Source organism: Poeciliopsis prolifica, unplaced genomic scaffold, assembly GCF_027474105.1.
Source record: "Poeciliopsis prolifica strain line A6 unplaced genomic scaffold, Auburn_PproV2 SCAFFOLD055, whole genome shotgun sequence".
Taxonomy (NCBI): domain Eukaryota; kingdom Metazoa; phylum Chordata; class Actinopteri; order Cyprinodontiformes; family Poeciliidae; genus Poeciliopsis; species Poeciliopsis prolifica.
Window position 1 is genome coordinate 368,190 of NW_026562430.1, and position 20,964 is coordinate 389,153.

At 40.0% G+C, this 20,964-nt stretch overlaps 1 protein-coding gene across 1 annotated transcript in view; it reads right to left on the reverse strand.

Moving 5' to 3' along the window:
• The window catches only part of pard3ba (par-3 family cell polarity regulator beta a), a 116,202-nt gene that overhangs the window by 93,112 nt on the left and 2,126 nt on the right, over positions 1 to 20,964 (reverse strand). The window contains exons 2-3 of the mRNA XM_055059534.1: positions 14,803 to 14,907; positions 1,292 to 1,469 (exon numbers count right to left, since the gene is read on the reverse strand). Coding sequence (XP_054915509.1) covers positions 1,292 to 1,469; positions 14,803 to 14,907 — 283 coding nt within the window. The remainder of the gene's footprint in view (positions 1 to 1,291; positions 1,470 to 14,802; positions 14,908 to 20,964) is intronic.

Genomic DNA, 20,964 nt, shown 5'->3' on the forward strand with positions numbered 1-20,964 from the left:
AGAGGAACCTTCATGGACATAGGAGGGGAGGAAGTTCAAACAATCTCTTGCAGCGATAATAGAGCAAGAATCATATCCCAGAATCCACTGTATTGTTATTATGTGGTGACAAATGCTTTGCTGATGTCAGAAGTCAGAGAATGAGTATGCTGGTTTCAAATGACAGAAAAATAACTCAAATAGAAACTCGTTAGAAACAAACTATGTCAAACACCATCTCTGAAACCACAACATGTCAAATGGTGAAACAGACATGGACTGATCTAATGACTGCAACATTCACTTGCCTCTTAAAAATGAGATCCCTGGGCGCCGCATGGCTCAGTGGTAGCGCAGACGCACCACATGGAGCCTCCAGTCCTCAATGCAGTTGATTCCTGGCCTTGGGCCATCTACCTCATATTGTTCCCTCCTCTGTCTGATCTGATTTTCTTTTTGTCCAGCCACAAATTAAAAAAAGCCTCTAGAGCCTAAGAAACCTTTAAAAACAACATGAGTCAAAATGCGGTGCAAACAATATTTAAAGCATGGATTCATCCCTCTTTGTATCACTAAATAGTATCAACTACTTAGTGAAATGTTGTGGGAATGCAGCTCCACAATTTCAATCCAGTAGAGGATGTTTGGGACGTGGTTCCACATCACAAATGTGCAACACGGAGGTTTGAGCCTTAGTGACAGATTTGTGCAAAGTGGGGTTCTGTTGAGAGATTATGACCAGTAAATATCTTACCTTCAGTAGATTGATTTTCAGATGAGGTGGGTAGAGACCAAAGCTAATTTCTACAATCTTAAGTTATTACACATTGAAACAAATGTTGTACAATGTCAATGTTGCCATATTTGCCAGAGATCAGTATTAAAATAGCATTCTGTGGTCATTAAGCTTTCAAAATATTTTTTATTTCCTCCAATTTATTTCCAAAGTGAATAGAACTCACTTCTATTCTCACCAGCTAACGCGTAAAAACTGAACCTGTTCTGTTCGTGCTTCTCAGCTTCAGCAATGTGTGAAAGCAGGAGCAAAATAAGAAGGGGAGAAAAAAAAAAGCTGAGTGACGATGATAGGAGAGAAGGCTGCGTCAACACTGCATCTGTTTTCACACACAATTGAGTTACAGGCAATAAATTCTCTCTTTTCACAGCTTGTACAGCTGAAATGTATTAAGTCACGTACCCACACATGCACACATTTCACCAGGATACACTTTCTCACGTTCATACGACACCTGAAGGTGTCGATTGAGATAAGCTTTGGTTCTTTATGTGTTTTTAAGAAAATGCGACGTACTGGCTTTGAGGACGGCTTCATTGACCTCGATCTCCCCTCTGCTCGGATCCTCGTACTCCAGGTGGGGGAAGTACTGCATGGCTTCAGGACTTGCACCATCGCTGGAGTAGCCATTGGAGATGGAGTCTCTGGGGCTTTCCGTACTGCTGCGCTGATCGTCATCGAACACGGCCACCAGCTGGAAGAGACACACACCATCAGGCTTCTGCTGGGAAGCTTACCATTCGTTGGTGCAGGTTTCACCAACTTGAATTTAAGACTTTTTAGACCAGCATGAGATCTGTGTCAGGACAGAAAACTATTGCAAAACAAAATGGTTTTTGTTTTGTCTGATTTATAATATTATCTATAGATATTGTTACATTCTTACGTTGTTTGAAGACATTAATTGCAGTTCCTTTTTCCTTATTTCTGCAGCTCCATTTTCTGCTCCTTTTCAGCTGCATTTCTACTTTAATTCATCAATAATCAGTTGACTGGAACTTGACCACCTTGTTTAAAATGTACTCGACCTCAGACTTCAGAGTTGTTACATAAATGCAGCTCTTAGATCAGTGCAGCAACAGCATTGAGCATTTTCTGTCCACATAATGTATGTCGCTGTATAATTGCACGATGTAGCATTGTGGTTTCAAAATGAAGTGAGCCAATGGTGAAGATAAACATCGTCCAGCCTACTAGTGATAAATTTGCACTTGGCAGCTAGCTAGTGGAAGCTTGATCCATCTGGAGTCACAAAGCATAAGGCTTTAATTTTAGGTACATGAATTTAAGGCTTTAAGAATGCAGACATCCTGAGTTTACATTTATAAATGCATGAAATACGGATGCAGATCTTGCCAACTAACGAAGCTGAAAATGCACAGCCTGATTATGTAGCGTCATCAAAGAGCCATGAACACAGTGAGGCCTTCGTGTCATATATCTTGCCAGCAACAACAATGCAACCTGCTTCACTCTGCCAAATCTGCCAATGTGGCAACATGCATGCGTGAGAAAAGCAAACGGAGCAGAATTCACTGCTCAACTCCCTCCAGGAGAAGCTTCCGCAGAAAGTTTGTGAACAAAGAAGAAAATCTGACCAGAAATCCTGCAGATGGGGCGGTTCAGAGGAATTAACTTGTTCTGAGGTGTGTACCTATGAAATTAGCAGCTGAATGAGATCTGACAAGAGAATGAGAAGCTGTCAAACACAATGACACGGCTGCCGCCATGAGATGACAGGAAGACACGGGATGGGCTGAGTGGAGCGGGGGATGGAGGGCAGGAGAACGACAAACCGGCCTAATTGAGAGGGGGACATGATGGCAGGCCGAGGAAATGTTTGTGTGTGCTCGCTGCGGCTACATACTTTGATAAATGGGCGCGCGGCGGCGTGACGCTCTCATTAGCCAAGCCCGGCGACGGAAATGACCACTTAATGAAATGCAATAACCCAAGTGGAACAAGGGATGAAAACGAAACAACAGATGAGATGAGCTGAGTCAAGACCCTTTTCACATGATCTCACACAACTTCTATTCTTACTCGATGCAGTGTATCTATTTCTGGAGGTGTTTACGCATCCTCCGGAGCATAAACATCAGCCATAAATACTATTTGAAAAAAATATATACATATATATATCATGATTTGCAAACAAATTTTCTTTGACAACAAAATCTAAACTGGCCTGAAAGGTACCTGTTTGACTTTCTAGGCATTAGTTGTAGTAACAGTAATTTGTTAGCCTGCATGTGTTTAATTTTAAATACTTTACCTTTTTAAAAGGCTGCTGTTTTATTTTTAGAACTGCAGGCTGCTTTTTATTGCACTATGTTTGTGCAGATCAGTGGCACACAGAGCATGATCCGTTTTGTTGTTTTTTTTCTTAACGGTCATTATTTACAATTTGTGATCATTGTCATGCAAACTGCATTTGGGAGCAGATTTTTTGAGTTCCCAAAAAAAAAGAAAAAAGACACCTCCATGCCAAATCTTCAAAATAAAAATGACATCAAACATCGAATTTATTACTTTTCTTTAATTTTATTAATGTGACGAAACATGGTACATTATTATTGAAATAGAAGTTAAATGTAAAGCACCATCACACCACAAAATAGTCACCTGGTCTGTCATTCCCTCCAGGAAGCACTGAAGGGAAAATAAACATTTAGTCATGAATGCTCATTATGTCATTTTGATCATTTTGACAGTAGGCTAATATAACTAATCTGGACACTTAAAGCCTGTGTTGTCTTCATTATAAGCCTTATGTAAGGCCATCCAGCACTTAAATATGGTTGTTTATAAGCTTACCATTTCATTATATCCTTAAGGTAATGAGTATCCATGAAGTTTTCAGTTTCCAGAGGCAAAATTACCCCGGAAGTAAAGATACACTTCTTCAAGTTATAATGACTCTTGTCTGATGTAACAGTGAAAAGGGTCTATTAAACTATGGCAGTTGTGTGTGCGTGAGTGTAAACGGTGGGCGCCATCCGTCACGGCACAATGCCACCTCCCACCTAAAACCTCTCGTGATTCAATATCCTCTCGACACCTGGCCAGCGCCGCACACCGAAGATTCGTCAACTGTATTCATGTGTATACGCCAGAGATGAGGAATTGAGAGGCAGGCGGATGCAAAGCAGAGAGAAAAACGGAGTGCCAGGAAAACAATCTGATTGTGCCAGTTGATGGATGCATCTTGAGCCTTCGCTCCTCTTTATCTGCCTTCCTCTTTCTCTGCTTATCTCGCTCCCTCCTGAGCCTCCGTCTCCTTCTCCAAACTTACTGACGGCATCAATCAAACGAGGCGTCTCCAAGCGGCACCATGATGAGAGACGCAGCTGTGACCTTCCCGCAAAAAACAATTTGGTTGTTTTGAGCAGCAACTTATTTTAATGTGAGGGGAGGGGGATTATCATCTGCTTTTTGCTAGCTTATGCTTTTATGGCTCACACAGGCAGGGAGTGATGCTAATGTGGGCTCCGCTGCTGCTTTCGCTCATCATTCAAGCAAACGCTGAGTATTGACAAAATGACTCCTCTGCTGCGTCATTTCAAAGTCAAACTCCAGCAAAATGGACCATTTGTGCTACTGCTGCTAAGCCTTCATCTGCAACACCATTTTGAAAGTTGACATGTAAAATTCACATATAGTGCTTTACAAAAGTATGTGTATCCCTGGGAAGAAGAAAGTTTATATATATTTTACATACATCCAATCTTTTATATATATTTTTAATTGTTGGACCTATAAAAAATGCCCAAAAGTTAAACTCACTTCAAGCCCACTATAGTCAAGTTCTAAAACATCTTTAATAAACTCCTACTGATATCTAATCAACTATTTAATTAAACCCTACATCAATCATTTTCCTACCAATGAACCGGAAAATTTCTTCTAAAGGCTTCTTTCCCAAATCTGAAAGTGTTATCATTATTACTACGAATGTTTGATGTAAATTATGGACAAAGGATTTCCCAAGGCCAAAGTTTCTGTGCTAGGTGTTTCGTATAAAAAATACCACCTGCTGAAAGTGAGTAAATTTAACTAATTTAGTAGAACATGGACTTTACATCAAACACAGAAATACATTTTCAAATAAAGAGCAAAAAAATTGAGCAAATTTCACAAGTGTTTTAGTTGACACCCTAAACAGTGAGTTAGTGTAAAGCTTAAAATAAAATATTGATATTATAAAAATAAAAGTTTGCAGCACGGACATGTCAATGTTTTTGCTACAATTTGGTCTCAAAATACTCTAAAACTACATCAACTAACTTGTTTTAATTTAACAAGATAACATTAAATTTGTTTATTTCTCTTAATGTGTCATAATGCAAAATATATATTTAATTTTCTTCAGAGCAAACAGGAAGCCCTTTCTTAACTCCAAACAAGCAAATATCACATTTGATTAGAATGATTAGAAATGAGAAATCACTTTATTAAACTCCTCAGGTTTCAGCTTAAAGCCTAAAAATACACTTATAGAAAGTTTCACTTTTGATTTCCCAAGTTCAAACATTTAATTCATTCATCAATGCATGACTGACCATAAAAAGGAGTGAAGGGATCTTGTTTCTTACTTATGGAAAACACAGGAAGGTAAAAATTTCAACCTTTCAGCACGGCTTCTCTGTCCCTGTACAAAGAGCAACACCTTTCATGATTCATGGTGTGTTTATTTAACACACACACAGTTCTTTCAATTCTTCCTGGCTGTGATTAGTATCCCTAGAAACAAATTGGCTTATTTTCCCCACTGGGCCCAATTGGGAGGGGAGACACTGATATGGACCCAGGCAGACTGTACGTCTGCTGCAGCTGAATAATGTCGCCCTGTTGTCTCATGTTCTCAAACAAACGCACCCCATGTCCAATACAAGCAGGTGAACCCTGTGTGTGGCAGGTCTCAGCCGTGTTATGAACTGTTAGACACGACAGTGTGTTTTTGTCATGTGATCAGACTGGCTGTGAAGATTGGACAGCTGCCAGATTACAATTAAATACAAGAGAATCTCATTCAGAGGCATAGATAGAAACAAAATGCCTCAGGATACAAAGTGAAACGGAATATATAAAGGAAAGCGACTTTTAACATACTGCTTAGTGAAACCGTTTTAGAAATAAACAAAACTTTGCTGTGGTTTCAGTTTTCAGGAAAAAACTCCAGAAGACACAAAAGGGCTGGAAATTTTAATAGACTAAATATTTAGACACTGAAAAAGGAGGGAGAGTTGAGAATAAAAAACAAAACACATTTTTCGACATTGGACCTTCTGCTCACTGATTACGCCTGATTAGGGTCAAATTAATTTGTGCATCTCTAATATCTATTAATATTGTTTGCATCTGTGCATCTGCTTTTAATGGATCTGAGTAAGATAAACCCAGAAAGTCACTATAAAATGCTGTAGATAAATGAACAAGAAGCACTTAAAACTGAAATTGCACACACGTTGTTCTGCATTTTCCTTTACAATGCCCATTTTCATGCAGAAATTCAACAATAATTTCCGTCCTCTGGTGTTGCGATAATCTAGGACACTGACAGCTTCCAGGCTGGTGGAGTCATGACCCTTTTATTCAGTGGAAGTAAAACCAAACAAGTTTCATCCTTTCACACAAACTCGTAAAACTAAAAGTTATTTTCTTACCACTATGATCCATATGACTGAATAACTTTGATTCTATGAGAGAAAAGTTATCATTGATGATTTTTCTAGTAGCTAGGAAATGAAACAATGCTGTTGTGCAACTCAACTCAAAGATGGACCCAGCTGAGTGGCTTTAAATATTGATTCACGTGCTCACAATCAAACACATGACTGAAATGCAGAGAGACCTGCATGGAGCAGACATGCAGGGTGGGATGTTTTTAAAAGAAACAACTGCTTTAGGTCAGCTGTTTTGCACATGTGAAAGGATGAACAGTGCCACCTTGTTTTAGCCAAATGCAACTGCATGCATTCAAGTCTCTTAACCTTTACATGAGCATCACACAAATCCAGACGCACAAGCAAACGTACACACTTCCCTATTCCATCCTCTGGTACTAATCAACCCATTTTTCTTCTCCTCTCTCATCGGCATCCACCAGCACTGCGGAGTGCGTTTCTCGCTCTGTGTGTGTTTCTCTGCCCGGAGTCTATTGAGATGCTTTTTTGCTGTTGTCATTTATCTTACGACTGCCTCCCCCTTCCCTTTCTGTTTTCTTCCTCTCACAATATTCTTCATTTCTTTCTTTGAACAAGAGATGCATAATTCAGAAGGACCGCGTCGCATTCTGGCAGGAAAAAATAAGTGTTCCCATCTAAAACTACAGCGTTAAAAACCAGAGTTCAAAGAGCACCTTTTCAAATCTTAATCACACAGGACCTGCAACAGAACAAGGTCTGAGCTAAATCTTTCTCCAAATAGCTTGTAACTCTGCATTTGTGCATCTGGTGTCGTTTTCGCTGCAAAGCTGTGAAACCTCCTGAAAGCCGAATGTGTTTGCAACAGCAGCACTTTCCCACTCCACGGATGAATCAGATGCTGTTCAACACGATGTGTAGAGAATGTGTTTCTCCATGGATGCAGAGTGTGATGAATAGTGACAGTCTGAGTACAGAGAAGGGGTGAAGTGTCTGCACCGACAGTGCAAGAACATTTGGCTCTTAATATCTATGGCATTATATTAGAAATGGCAATTCTCTGCTCTGTATATAAACCTCTTGTTAATAGACTACTTGTTAGGAGAATATAAGAAGCTGAAGAAGCCACACATGGTTGTTTACCAGCCACATGGAAAGGACGTCAAAGCCAATAAAGTATTTTTGAACTTGATATAAAAGCTTATCCTTTTTAAAAATTTCTTATAAACAGTCTGTTGCTGTTTCTGTAAGAGCAAACAAACACAGCGTGTGCACTTTTAAACCTTCCCTATTCAGCTCAACCTCTCTTTTGATGAGTCTGCCATTTTTAATAATTATACAAGACTATTTTTCCTATATTGTTAATTTACCTTTTCTGAAAATTTATTCGAATTATTGTAATATTTTCCCATTGTGAGACAAGAAAGAATATTTCTATATATTCTAGAAAAGTATTGTAGTCCACACTGACTATATTTAAAACAAAAAAGAAAGAATCCAAAATGTATTTTTATATTGGCACATTCATAACAGAAACTACAGGTATACACTACAATACGTTTCACTAATGTGAGTACTTTAAGAAACAAATCTTGGTTTTTCCATCAATATTTTAAAGTTAAATTGTCTGTGTGTGGTTTTGGCAGTATGCTGCATTACTTTTGGTAAAGAGGAACAGGGTGTGTGCGCTACTACACACTCCAAAGGTATCTGAGTCCTAACATCTGCAGCATCAGTCAGCGTGATGGAGCATGTGTGTTCCCACTGAAAGCAGAAACCCCAATAAAGCCACAACTACACAAAGCAAGACTCCAGCTGAGGTATAAGCGCAGGCTATGCACAGTGACAGGCCACATTATTATTTATGCACACTCATAAAGGGAGAGGGTAAACTCTTCATAAATCACTCGGGGCCTGAAAGGCCTTTGGGAAAGAAGAGGGGAGGGAATGAGCGGAAGGTGACGGGAAGAGAGCGAGGGTTGTGGGTGACGAGGGAGCTCCAGGCCTCAAATTTCCCAGGTCAGCAACAGGAATATCAAAACCAGCTCGTTCATCATTCCCAGTGAAAACACATCACATCAGTTCCTGCTGCACATCTATCGAAACACCACACACTGACCCACAAACGTACACAGGACCAGGCAGCCCCTCTGCGCTCGAAGTCATAACCTCGTTCTCGTAAAGGCGCACGGCTGCTACATGTACACACAAACACAGAAAGAAATGACACGTTCCAAATCTCCTCCCCAAAAGTCACAGCCAGAGCCCAATAATCAGCTTTCCCTTCCCTGTGGCCGTCGCACAGCCACCTGCTCCTTCCAGCCTTCCCTCTCTGCCTCCCTCCTTCCTTCCTCTCGGGATCTGACGGAGAAATGGAAGGAGTGATTAACTCGGAGCTGCGAGGCTGGCGCCCTCTCACCTGTGGCTCTCCCCTCCGCCGCCTGCTCCTCCTCCTCTTCATATTTCCATCCGCCTTACACTCACACACTTCTTATTTTTTTCTGGTTTTTATTCTTCTTTTCCAAGACATGTTTAGGATGTATAGCAAAAATAATTAAAAAAAGAATTAAATAGTCATTATCTTCTTTCCAACTTCACTTTAAATTTAAAGCAGCTCTATACTTGGGTACATGTATCTTTTTACATTCATATATGGATGGACAATGATTCTCCAAGATATAATGTTAAGTCAATATCGATCTAATAAATCATGTGTGACCGGGTGGGGAAGGGTGCAACGAACAAAAACATAATTTCAGGTGAAATGCTTTTTTCCCACTCTTCTAAACACCTCTAGGCTGTGAGTGATGTCGGTTCTCCATGGCAACCAGCGGTACTAAATGTCAGCAGCAAAAAGGTTCATCTATCTGCATCGGCAAGCTCAGCTGAAAGCAGCAAAATACAGTTCAGGCTAAAAATGTAACCTAAATGCAACCTGCTGCAGTTTAGCCAATATGCATGTTTACTTTCTGACTATATTAGAGTCAATATGAAGGAGATGAAGTGATGTATGAATCACTTACGTTACAAGTCACAGCTTGACAAATGATGAGCCGAAAAGAAACCAAACTAATCAAGAAGGCTTTAATGGAGCAAGTTCTTCACAATAATGTATTTTATATGACTACTGAGTACGTCAGTTTAAATATATATCACCTGGATGAAAACTTCATAAATGTTTTATCCAGTGCTGTTTATTAATTGTATGTGGGTGGATTGCTGGTCATTTTCCCTCCTCATCATCCCATCCTATACAGCAACATCTGTCACTTTTTCTATCCGTATGTGTCAGATTCAAGCACACCAATAATGCTTGGGACATTACCAAACCCAGAACTCCATTCATTAGGCCAATCAGTTAGGTGATGAGGCCGAGAGGCAGCAAAATTGAATGATAATGCCAACAATGAATGTGTGTATATGAATTAAAGTGTGGCATTGTGAGCAGCACAATGGAAGCAGATGTGGCGTCGGCTGTGTCATTGTGGTGGGAATCATTAAATATTTAACCTAAATGAGCTGGATTTGGGATTTGCGAGCATTTATGCTTTGGTTGAAAAAGTACACAACTGTGATGCACAAACAAGCACAAGAGGGAGTGTGACTTTGTGCTGATTTGAGTTATTAGCATTTAGAGCGAGCAGAGGAAGAAAAAAAAAAAGAAGAGCACCAAACCCTGATATAAATGCACCTATATGCTGAACTCTGGGGTAATGCTATGTTGGGAAACAGATGGCGTGAGTTCAGAGAGCAGCTCTGCTTTAAACAAATTGATCTATAATTGATCATTACCTAGATGTGATTAGCTGCTCTGTGGGTTGCGCAGCCAAAATCAAAACTAACTGGAGAAGCTAATTTTGACAACATGAAGCTGCAGCTTCAGAAAATCATTATTTTGACTGCTCTACTGTTTATCTTATTTTATTTTGATGTGGTTTAGTAGACCAACTAAAAATAGCATAAAATGACGAAGCTGAAGGAAATTATCAGTTTTTTTATTTTATTTTGAGACGTAAAATACAAAACATTTGGCGTCCATTTGCATGAAATGAACAACACCAGAGGATGAAGACCCTGAATCTTCGACGGTGCTCAAATTTATGCAAAAGAAAACTGAAAGTAGCCTTATCCCGACTGAAACCCGGGGCGTTTGCTTCACTGAACTGACAAATCACTTTGGAGAGGTGCCATTATTCAAAGTCAAAAGGTAACGCAATGGATCATGTATAGAAATTAAAATCCTAAATGCAACTTTATGAGAAAAACCCAACGTGCATGAAAGTTAAACGAAAAAGCAGACTGGCACGGCAAGAATCCTTTCTCCTTAAGCCTTCATCGAGTTCGCTCGATGTAATTACAATCAAACCAGGTTTAGCCGAAAGTATGTTTGAGAGCAGCTGAGTGTAGAGGGTCCAGGGGGAGGGGGTGCTAGTTAATTGAATATAATCAGATGGAGAGCTGTTGTGGAGCTCAGATGGGAGGGCTGCATCAAGGTCGACCTGATGAGATTTGATCCAATCAGCTCAAGGGAGCAAATCCCGTCGAGTGAAGCTCTCCAGTCGGATCTATACGGATCTGCAGGGAGTAATCTGGTGGAGATGATCCAACTTTACTCGATGGGAAAGAGGTGGGGGAAAAAAAAGACAAACCTGATGCAGATTTGTTATGAATATTCAAATGTGTCGTATGGATCGCAATGTGAACTTAAAAGTGGGTATGGATTCTGATTAGGCTGCCACTCATGTCACATTTTTTAATCAGCGCACTCGAGCCGCACGCTCCCCCGTTCATCACTGGCCATTCACTCGGTCTGCGCCGAGTTACGAGACCATTCAGACGCCAGTCAACCGGCGGCTCGCCGTGGCGTGTGATTGAGAAGGAGAGAGGGCGAGGGAGCGAGATGTCACAGAGCATCAAAGGCTAATCAAGCACGTCTGAGCTTCGCAATCACATCCCATTCAGCTAACTTTTTTTCCCCGTCTCCCCCTCCAGCAGGTTAGCACATTTAAGTAATGCTTCATTGTTGCCTGTCTGGGGGTTGGGGAGTGACATTTGACTTGTAATTAATGACTGCAGACAAAATTTAAGCAGCAGAGTTCACCTGCAGCTGCTGGAAATGAAATATGAAAAAGCGTGATTTGATTTTTTTTTCTTTTAATTTCAAGAGCAGAAAGAATTGATTTATACCCAATGGATTTCTTGATATGTAAAACTTTTTTTTTTCTTTTTTTAACATTGTTTTAAAGAGTTAGATGAAGAGTTGAGCTGCCGACATTTCTGGGATTTGAACCACCGCATTTACATTTGGGCAACCAGAGGGAGCCACTGGAGACGCCTTGTAGGTGCTGTGATTAAATAGGCTAATTAAAAAGAAGACAGGAAGTCCTTCCAGTTTTTTTTAATATATAATAAATCTCCCATGAAATTAAATGCTATCTGCATGTTCTGAAAGGGTTTTAGCCACAAGCCTTTCTCCAGGAACTACTTGGATTGTTCTGGTATCAAAATAAAAGGAAACAATCTAGAGATCTAAAAATGATCAAGTCATTCTAATCAATAATGATTTTTGAGACAAAATAAGAGTCAAAATATTGCAAAAATGTTAATTTCTCCTGCCAAACGTCATAAGTTTCTCAGGACTCCTCTGGTCAATCTGAGCGAATAGAATCTATAAAGGTGTCGACATCATTCGCCAATCAGATTGAGGGAATTGCATTTTCCGTAAAGCAAGGGAATGTACAGGAAGCCTCGCACTCTGAGGTTCAACATGCGTCTGTCTCTCTGTCTGTTATGTTTTCTGTTTTTCCTGCACCGATTAACTTACTCCCTATATCTGACTGAGCCCACGTCCAGAATTTGAGGGGAAAAAAATTATTTCACCTCATCCTATTTTGATCACACATGACTGTGTGAATACTGTGAACTCAAAACATTTTCTTTTAAGAGCAGAAATTATATCTGTACTACTGGTGAGAGCACATATCCCATCATGCCATAGTGTTATGCCTGATTGCTGTAAAGATAAATATAAAAAAAGGATGCAGATTTAAATGTGCAGCTGAACCCAGACATTTAAATACATTGAATACTTAAAATGTCTGCTTCGCCATTTGAAGTTAAATCAACTTGTTTTAGGTCAGAATAATGTGTGGATTACCATAATGACATTTTTCCTAATTATTAAATGCCACAGCAATTACAGAAATCAAAGAACAAAAGCCGTGTTCATCACAAAGTTCATCTCAGTCCAATGTAAGTAGATTTCAAAAGTGAGAAGCTCATAAAAGGAAACCCAAAACTTTCAACCAACGTCACAATTCAAAAGCAACGCTCCCAAAAACTGAGGAAACGTCTGTAAACTTGTGATTTTGAAGACAAGAATAAAACAAGCTGGAGGTTTGTTTTAACCAACAAACCTCCAGCTGCTAGTCACACATACAGCACTGCTGCATCAATATAATAGACTCTGCAGTGACCTGGAGTGGTCCGACTCCACTCTGCTCCTTTGTGTGGTCACACCTTAAGCAACAACCTTTTTGTCTTCCCCGCATTCATCTGATTGATATTAATATTCATCAGCAGGCTGGTGGCCTGTGTCTCAAGATGGGGGGTTAACGAACACTTTGTCCGTGCATGCTGCTGTGCATGCGCGCGAGCACGCCGCAGATGCAGGGGGCCTGAGCTGTAATCAAATCACAGCCGCCCCCTCATCTCCGCCCTCATCAACCACCAGTGGCGCATCCTTGCGTACGCGCCAACATGGTGCCCCGCGGGCTGCCACTGGAGTTCAGCACAGATGCGGCGGACAGCTGAAACATGTCTGTGCGCTGAATAATAGTCGAGGGTTTGCCCAGATAAAGAGGTCTGGACTTGCGGCAATGCTGAGCACTAGGAGTACAAATAACTAACCATTATCTCTCATTAGCATCCGTGGCTAACACAGGGCCCACGCTGAGCGGCGGAGGGCCCTCACGCTGGGCCCACTCCTGTATGATTGATGGCGAAACAGCATCGGCCACAATAACAAGACAAAAAAAAAAAGCTAACGACATATCTGCTGGAGGAGGCGAGGTAATAAAAATGTAGACAAAAGGAAGTGGGGCTAATCAAGAATGCCAGACACAGCTCATTAATAACAGATGTCATTTTAAGGACTGGAGATAAAGTCCAATCACTGGTTTTGGGAAGATCACAGAGGCTTGTTCTCCTTCAGCTGCTATCCTCTCATCAGCTGCTAAAACAGAAAAGATCAAATGAAAGCAGAGCCAAAAAACAGGAGGCTGAAGCTCATCCAAACATTTCACTGAGGTAATAATCAATTAAACTGAAACTGATTATTCAAGCTTTTATCTCTACAAATGTTGATGTTTCCAAAGTTTCTCAAAATTAGAAAATTAAGGCTCTCAACAAATAAGTGTAATGGGAAAAACTGCGGACTTCCAATACCCGATAGTTAATTTATTTCATTAGTTTAATGAAATTAATTAACTATCAGAAGAAATTGTGTTAATTGGTGTAAATGCATAGGCGGAAGTCCAAAATCCTTTTGAGTGTGTTTCATACGCTGCTGTGTATAGAAACATGACTAACCTATTTTAAGTTTCTCATAAACATCATATTTATAAGATGCTTCACCATGTTTGTAGAGCTGCTCAGATTTGGAGCCGCCACCCTGCAGAACAGCCTGCATAAAGGCTTACCCAGAGTTTTTCCTGCTAGTCTTGTTTGTAGGAAATGCTGCAAACAACACTTTTGTCTGAGGTTACAAAGTCTCTAAGGAGTTTTAAACTTCCAGGGCCAGCTCACGGTTTTGACTGTCAGCCTTGTGTAGCACAAAACGTTTGGCTAATTGACTCCATTTGTTTTGAATTTGAAGCAAATGATCATCATAAAAAGAAAAGCTGTTTTTGTATCGCTTACGTTGAATAATTGATCATTTTGAAAGCTCTGATTGAGATGCGCCCGAGAGCTGCTGGTTAGAGTCGAGCATTTACTCAGCCATGTCTGTAATCACTTAAAAAACAGAACATCAGGTAACATTTGTGGCCGAATTGATTCTAAAAGCCAGACAGGAATTATGGTCCAAAAAAGAGAACTAAAACAATAAAGCCTGTGACTCAGAGGGAAATTGGGCATAAATATTTTTGGAATGACATAATCCAAGTTAGTCAGAAATGGTAACACTACCAAGAGTGTGTCATATAAAGCTGGGAAACATTTAAATAAAGATCCAGTCTAAAACAACAGGTAGAACAGCATTACAGAAGATTGAATATTCCATTTCATTTGACTTTCATGTGACCAAATGTAAAGCACCATCCCTATTACTAGAACAGCTCCTCTTTCCACACTGAGCTGTGCATCAAAATGTGTCCTGCTCACCTTCTCTCTGTCTTCCACCAAATCACTGAGCAGGTCATCGATGTCCAGGATCCCTCCATCTGTGTACTCCAAGTGGTGGATGTTCACAAGAACCTCTCCATGTTGCTAAAGGGGAAAATACATAATAATCACAATAAGACATTTGAACAAACACTGCCAAATCTTAAAATTAATAGCAGGTGAGTCCATTACATTCATAAAAGAATAATACAACCATAGCACTGTAAAGGGAAGAAATTTAAACTCCAGAAAAGTTGTGTGTATTTTTCCTTCAAAAGGACTATAAAACATAAAAAAAAACATCCAGGTTGTTTTTATTTAATCAGGTGAGTTATTAAAAATAAATTCTTATCTGCAATAACAACGAGGGAAGAAGGACACACAAGAAGATCAAGCTGCACACAGATAGATGGAAGATTTATTTTTGATCCAACAGAAAATTTATTACAAAAAAACATATCTGTATACTCACCAAATCATCTGCTTCTGATCTTCATCTGACTTCACTTATCAAGTGTATAAAAATGCATTCTGCTTTTTTTATTTGAAAATACTAGCTTGTTCTTAGAATAGATGCATTTCGGACTCAAGAAAGTGAAGCACAAAACGATGGGAAAGAAACACGAAGGCAGAAGTTATTGAAAACTGGTCAGTCACAGTTTAGTTGTTCCCAGACGTCTCTGGTGTTATTATTGGACCCCAGGAAGCACTCTCCATGCTTGGAGGTCACAGTCCAGAGTTCTCCAATTACCACTGGGAACACTGAAGACTCGCATTTCCATAACTTCTTCATTTCATCTTCCTCTGCATTTCTGGAGCTTTTCATCTTCATTATGCTGCTGTCATTTGGGATTGCTTCATCTATAACTTTTTCACTTTCTGTGGTTTGACAATAATGTCCACTTATTTTGCCTCAGCAACTTAGTTGAAAAATAGCCTCGTCATTATTCACCACCTTTACAGGTGAAGGCTGGAAAACTGCAGCCAAAGCAGCTTTAACTCTAGGAAGACTTTCCACAAGTCTTAAGAGGATCTAAATGGGAATTTCTAGACTATTTTTCTAAGTTAATTTCTAAGGTCAGGCATGGATTCGAAGGTGAAGATCTTGCGATCTCCGCTTTCACTCATTAAAAGGGTATTTTGATAGTTTGACTCATCCATGTCATTCAGGAGCTTGTTTTGTTCAGCCATGTTGGAAATGAAGAGACCTTTCCCAAATTGTACCCATAAGTTTGTAGATGACATTATCCAAAATGCTTTTGTACACTGAAGCATTAAGATTGTCTTCACCAAAGGGAAATTAAATAACCACTTTGGTGAACAGGTAAGGATTTCTGAAGCAAAACCTGAACAATACACTGTACTTGTTGCATGGCACAGCATGTCGAGTGTCATCAGCAGTTGTGGTATAAGATAGAGGTGGAGATCAGTTTGTTTTTGTTCTGTGAGAAGTGTGGGCACATTCCCGGCCAGTTCAAGGGCACACACCCAAACAGAGACAAAAGAAGAAAAAAAAAAAAAGATTGAAGTCAATTCATTTTTGATTGCGCCACAATCTGGAATCTACAGAGAAGTTCAATAACTTCCTCTTTCTGTGATCCAGTCTATAAATGCACAAGCTGTGGCGTTTCATGTTGATAGAAAAACAATAAAGCAGAAAACAAAACAAGGTAATGTCAGTCGAATTTAGCTTTTATAGGAACAATTTATACTTACAAGCAAGATGTGAGCAAAGCAAATAAATCATACAATTTTATAACATTGTTTACACAAGTAAATGGTCTGTTAGAAAACATCCATAAGAAGAGTAGTAAAAATATGGATTAGCAATTAAATTAGTTTATATGGGTTGTAAACCTGGGAAGTTAAGCCCTATTTTGATTAACTTAATCCCAGCTCTTCTGCGTTTTAATGCTAAAATAGAGGATTTTTAATTTTCCGCAATGTGCATCTCTAAAATCAAATTGCTACGAGTTTTAGATTTATCAACAGAAACAAATGCCTTTTTCTTAGTGCTACACTCCCTAACCAAAGCCTATATCCTCAGCTAGTAGCTAAATACACAGCAGGTTTCAGACAAACAGGTTTATGGTATTGTAATCCAAGGTTCAGGTCAGCAAGCTGGAATGTAAGAGCACACTAACTAAACAGACAAAGGAAGGAAAAGGCTGAAAGCAAAGAGCAAAGCCAAGAGTGAAGATTAGTTTTGAACAGTTCATTTATTTGTATTCAAGCATAGTACCAATCACTGGAAATTACAAAATTCTCGATATACATATTTTATTTGCCTAGTGACGGCACATAATAGTAGCAAGTACATTTCAAAAAGCCAACTAGGTATTCCCAGCTGGCCAGAAGAGCAGGTCCAACTGGACCGTCTCCCTGCATTCTTCCTCTCCTAATCAGCCGTTCATGCCTTGCAGCAGAGCGTTAGCAAGACACAACATTTCCACTTTTGGCATAAGGCCATACACTTATCATGGGTGTGGATAATTTTGATCTTTTAAAGATGCATTTCAACAATTTGAGTGGAATGAAACAATCTTAATTATTTTAAACAAGGTGCAAAAGATTGAGCAGTTTTTGAACTTTTCTTTAATTTGAAATGTATGAAAAACTGAGCTGTTAGCGTGACATGACAGGAACAGACTTCAGTCAGAGGCCTCCTCAGATGTGTGGCGAAACTGACTACTACCTCAGATCCTGCCTGTCCAAAGAATCACCATTAACAACAACGCTGAAGATATATGATTTTAAACATTTAATTTCCTCATAGAACCAATTATTTTTGTATCAACAGTGCTCAATGCTTCAGTATGTCAAGTCAGCCCCACAGCATGATGCCGTCACCAAGTTTGATATTCAAGAAAATGTTCTTTCATTTGAAAGCTTCACCTCGACTCCTCTTATGCCAATAAGGACTGTATATAAAATTTTAACCAAACCTGTAAGGCAGAAAGAATCTTAATTGTGTGTTTTGGGATGACAACACATCCAACAGCTTAATGGAAATAAAGAAGAACGAGTGTGCTTTTCAAGAAGAGGGACTTCACCAGATCACAGGATTAAAGCAGAAGATTAATGCTCCAGAGTTAATGAGGATCACCTCTACAGGAGAGTTTAAGCAAACCCCAGATAAACACTCTTTTCTCCATCTAACAGTGAATACATGTGACTTTCCAGGCAAAAATAAGCTGCAGGGAGGGGACAAAAAAGGGAATAAAAAGTTCATCTGAAGTTCCTCACACTGAATCCCTTGTAATACCTTCACTATCCCTACAAAATAAATAAAAAGGAGCTGAAACTCAGTCAACTGCAAAGGAGAATTACCATGGCGGATAGAAGAGTAAACTCCCTGCAAATTACACTCCTAAGTCCCCCATCATTTAGAAGTGATATCTCTCCTTCCTCTCCCACCCACAGTGCACACTGGCGAGCAAAACGCATCATCCCGAGAGGGCGACGGCACGCTGGAGTGATTAGTGGAGCTAAATTCTGTGAACCGCTGGTGCTATTTCACACTTTGATCCTCAGAAGAATGTGTCATTATGAAGCTGTAAGAACACGGTGTGGGCTTAGCTGTGATTAAAAAAAAAAAAATTTAATGAAAGCGATGATGAGGACTTATTCTCAAGTTGGACCAATTGATGGTGTGTTTAAAGGCGAGAGAAAAACAGAGATGATGAAAAGATGACAGTGACAAAGATTTGAAAGATCCTGTTGCTTTTACAAACATTTCCATAAACTCATGAACAAAGTTTTAATGTTTTTACTGTGATTTAGTAAATCATCATGTTAGATTTACTACGCAAGTAAAGATTTTCTGTATACAACACTGAAATATTTGTTTAAAAACTGAAATTTTCCATATTTTTACTTTTTATCCGACTAAAATTAAAATTTGCTTAACAGAACAATCTTTTATTTCTAAGGTCACTTTAAAAGGGAGCTGAACCAAACATTTGCATTTATATCTAAAAAAAAAAAATTTCAAAGTACACTGCAGTAGGCCAATGTGGAAGAAAAATCCTCTGCATCAGGAAGTACAACCTCTTATCAGACAATAAGGAATCATATCTGCTGTTTAACATCGCGTGCCACCAGCTTCCGCAGAAAAGTAGGAACTCTGGCTGTTGACCTTCAAGGCAAAAAAAAAAAAAAACAGTGCAGGATATTTATTTTAATATTTAGCTTGTTATGCCTGATGTGATACGAAGAGCTGTCTGAGGAATTCAGAGAATATTACAGCTGTCTAATTCAAGTTGCTCTCAACATACCCATGTTTAACTCGCCAAGCAAGTTAATATTGTAAGCAGACCACAAGACCAAAAGACGTTACCAAAACCCAATGTTTTCACGCAATTTTATATAAATCAATCAGAAAAACAGTTGATCAGTTTCGGCTTTTATTAGAAATGCACAAATAAATCACAAGGACCTTTGCAAAGCCAGACAAAAACATTTTGATTTAAAAAAAAAAATGGTTGTTACGTGTTCAAGTGTAATCAAAATCATTTATTTTTCCCAGAATTCAATAGAACTGGAGGTTAGACTTTCACATTTTTTTTAAACATCTTGTTTATGACCTTAATATTTGAACTTTCAGACATCCTTCTCAAAATTCAACTGAAAAAATGCCAAGAGAGTTCAGGAGATTTCTGCCATGTTTTGCTTCTAAACTCCACACACTCCCAATCTTCTATTTTCCCCTCTTATGCAGCAGAAACATTTCTACAAACTTTATCACCACTCAGATAATGTGCAAATGCACGTCTTCCAGATTACACTTTATAATAAGCTATACAGTTTCCTCAACAATGTGGCAATGAAAGTAGCTGAACATGAGACATAGCTGAGAACACGTTTGAATAAACTGCTAATTAGCATGGTCTACACACAGCATTGTGGGAAAGCTCAGCGGGACTCTGCAGAACGCAGATCCACACGCCCGCGGTGATTATCCGCAGGTTCTTGATGCTGTCTCTGCTGTCAGAGGAGAGGTCAGCAAGTGGAGAAACGTGCAGTTAATGCTGGCACTAAATGGGTTCTGCTGGCAGCGAATCTGCTCTCATCTCTTGGAGCCAAGCTGGACTGTCCTTACACTGCGCAGAGGCCATGGACTGCTGAGTCAGTGTCTTGCATCAGCAGCTAATTAACATGCTCTGTGAAAAGCAATCAAGGCCCAGGTGCATTATAATCACACGGTCGCATTTAGCCTGGTGCAGCTTGTGCGCCGCAGCGTGTCGCACTCAGAGTCAACAGGGTCCCTCTGGGCTAAGAGGGCTTGGCTGCTGCTGTCGGTGATGCAAACACTCCACAGCTCAGGGGATCACTGAGAGAGATGAACGCTGCCATATGTGTGTGTGTGTGTGTGTGTGTGTGTGTGTGTGTGTGTGTGTGTGTGTGTGTGTGTGTGTGTGTGTGTGTGTGTGTGTGTGCACGTCTGTAGCCATCTAGGTGTGCCATCCAATCGCTCCTTCAATCCATGCTTCCAAGGCTTCTCCGAACCGGAAACTCGGCGCCCAAGGGAGGGAGTGTGGGCAGACTGAGTGGGCACCAGCCAACCGATAAGAACGGGGGGCCTGTCACCAATCCTAATCCCCAATCACTCACAGGACAAAGCCTCCTGTCCACCACGCACCTCTCCAGCTGCGGCCACATTGAAGACATCAAACAAAACTTCCACCTGCCCGCCGAGATATCGGGGCTTAAACCGGGAGCTATTGTACAGGTAGACAGCAGAGTCTGCCGCCAGAAACACGTGCATCCTCGTCGAGACACACGCCAGCACGCTATCATGCAAAGACAGCATGCACGCAAGCTGCTGATTAATAAAAAGGTCAGCCTGGCAGAATGATTAATGTTGGAGAGATCGCAACGGTGAGGATGCAGATGACTGAGGAGTTGTGTCTTTGTGTGGATGTAAACATCCTTGCAGGGTTTTCTATGAGTCATTCACAGAAAAACTCCAGATCTCCAGATGCTTTAAAATACAAAATACAGACTGTCACTTTAAATATACAGACAGCCGATGGGTTTTAAATGTGTAAGCTACTAAAACAAACTGGAAGCGAGCAAACAAGGAGGAAAGGAAAGACTGAAAGAAGAAAACAAAAGTACACAGCGAAGAAAGGATGAAAATATTAAAAAATAAGTGGAAGA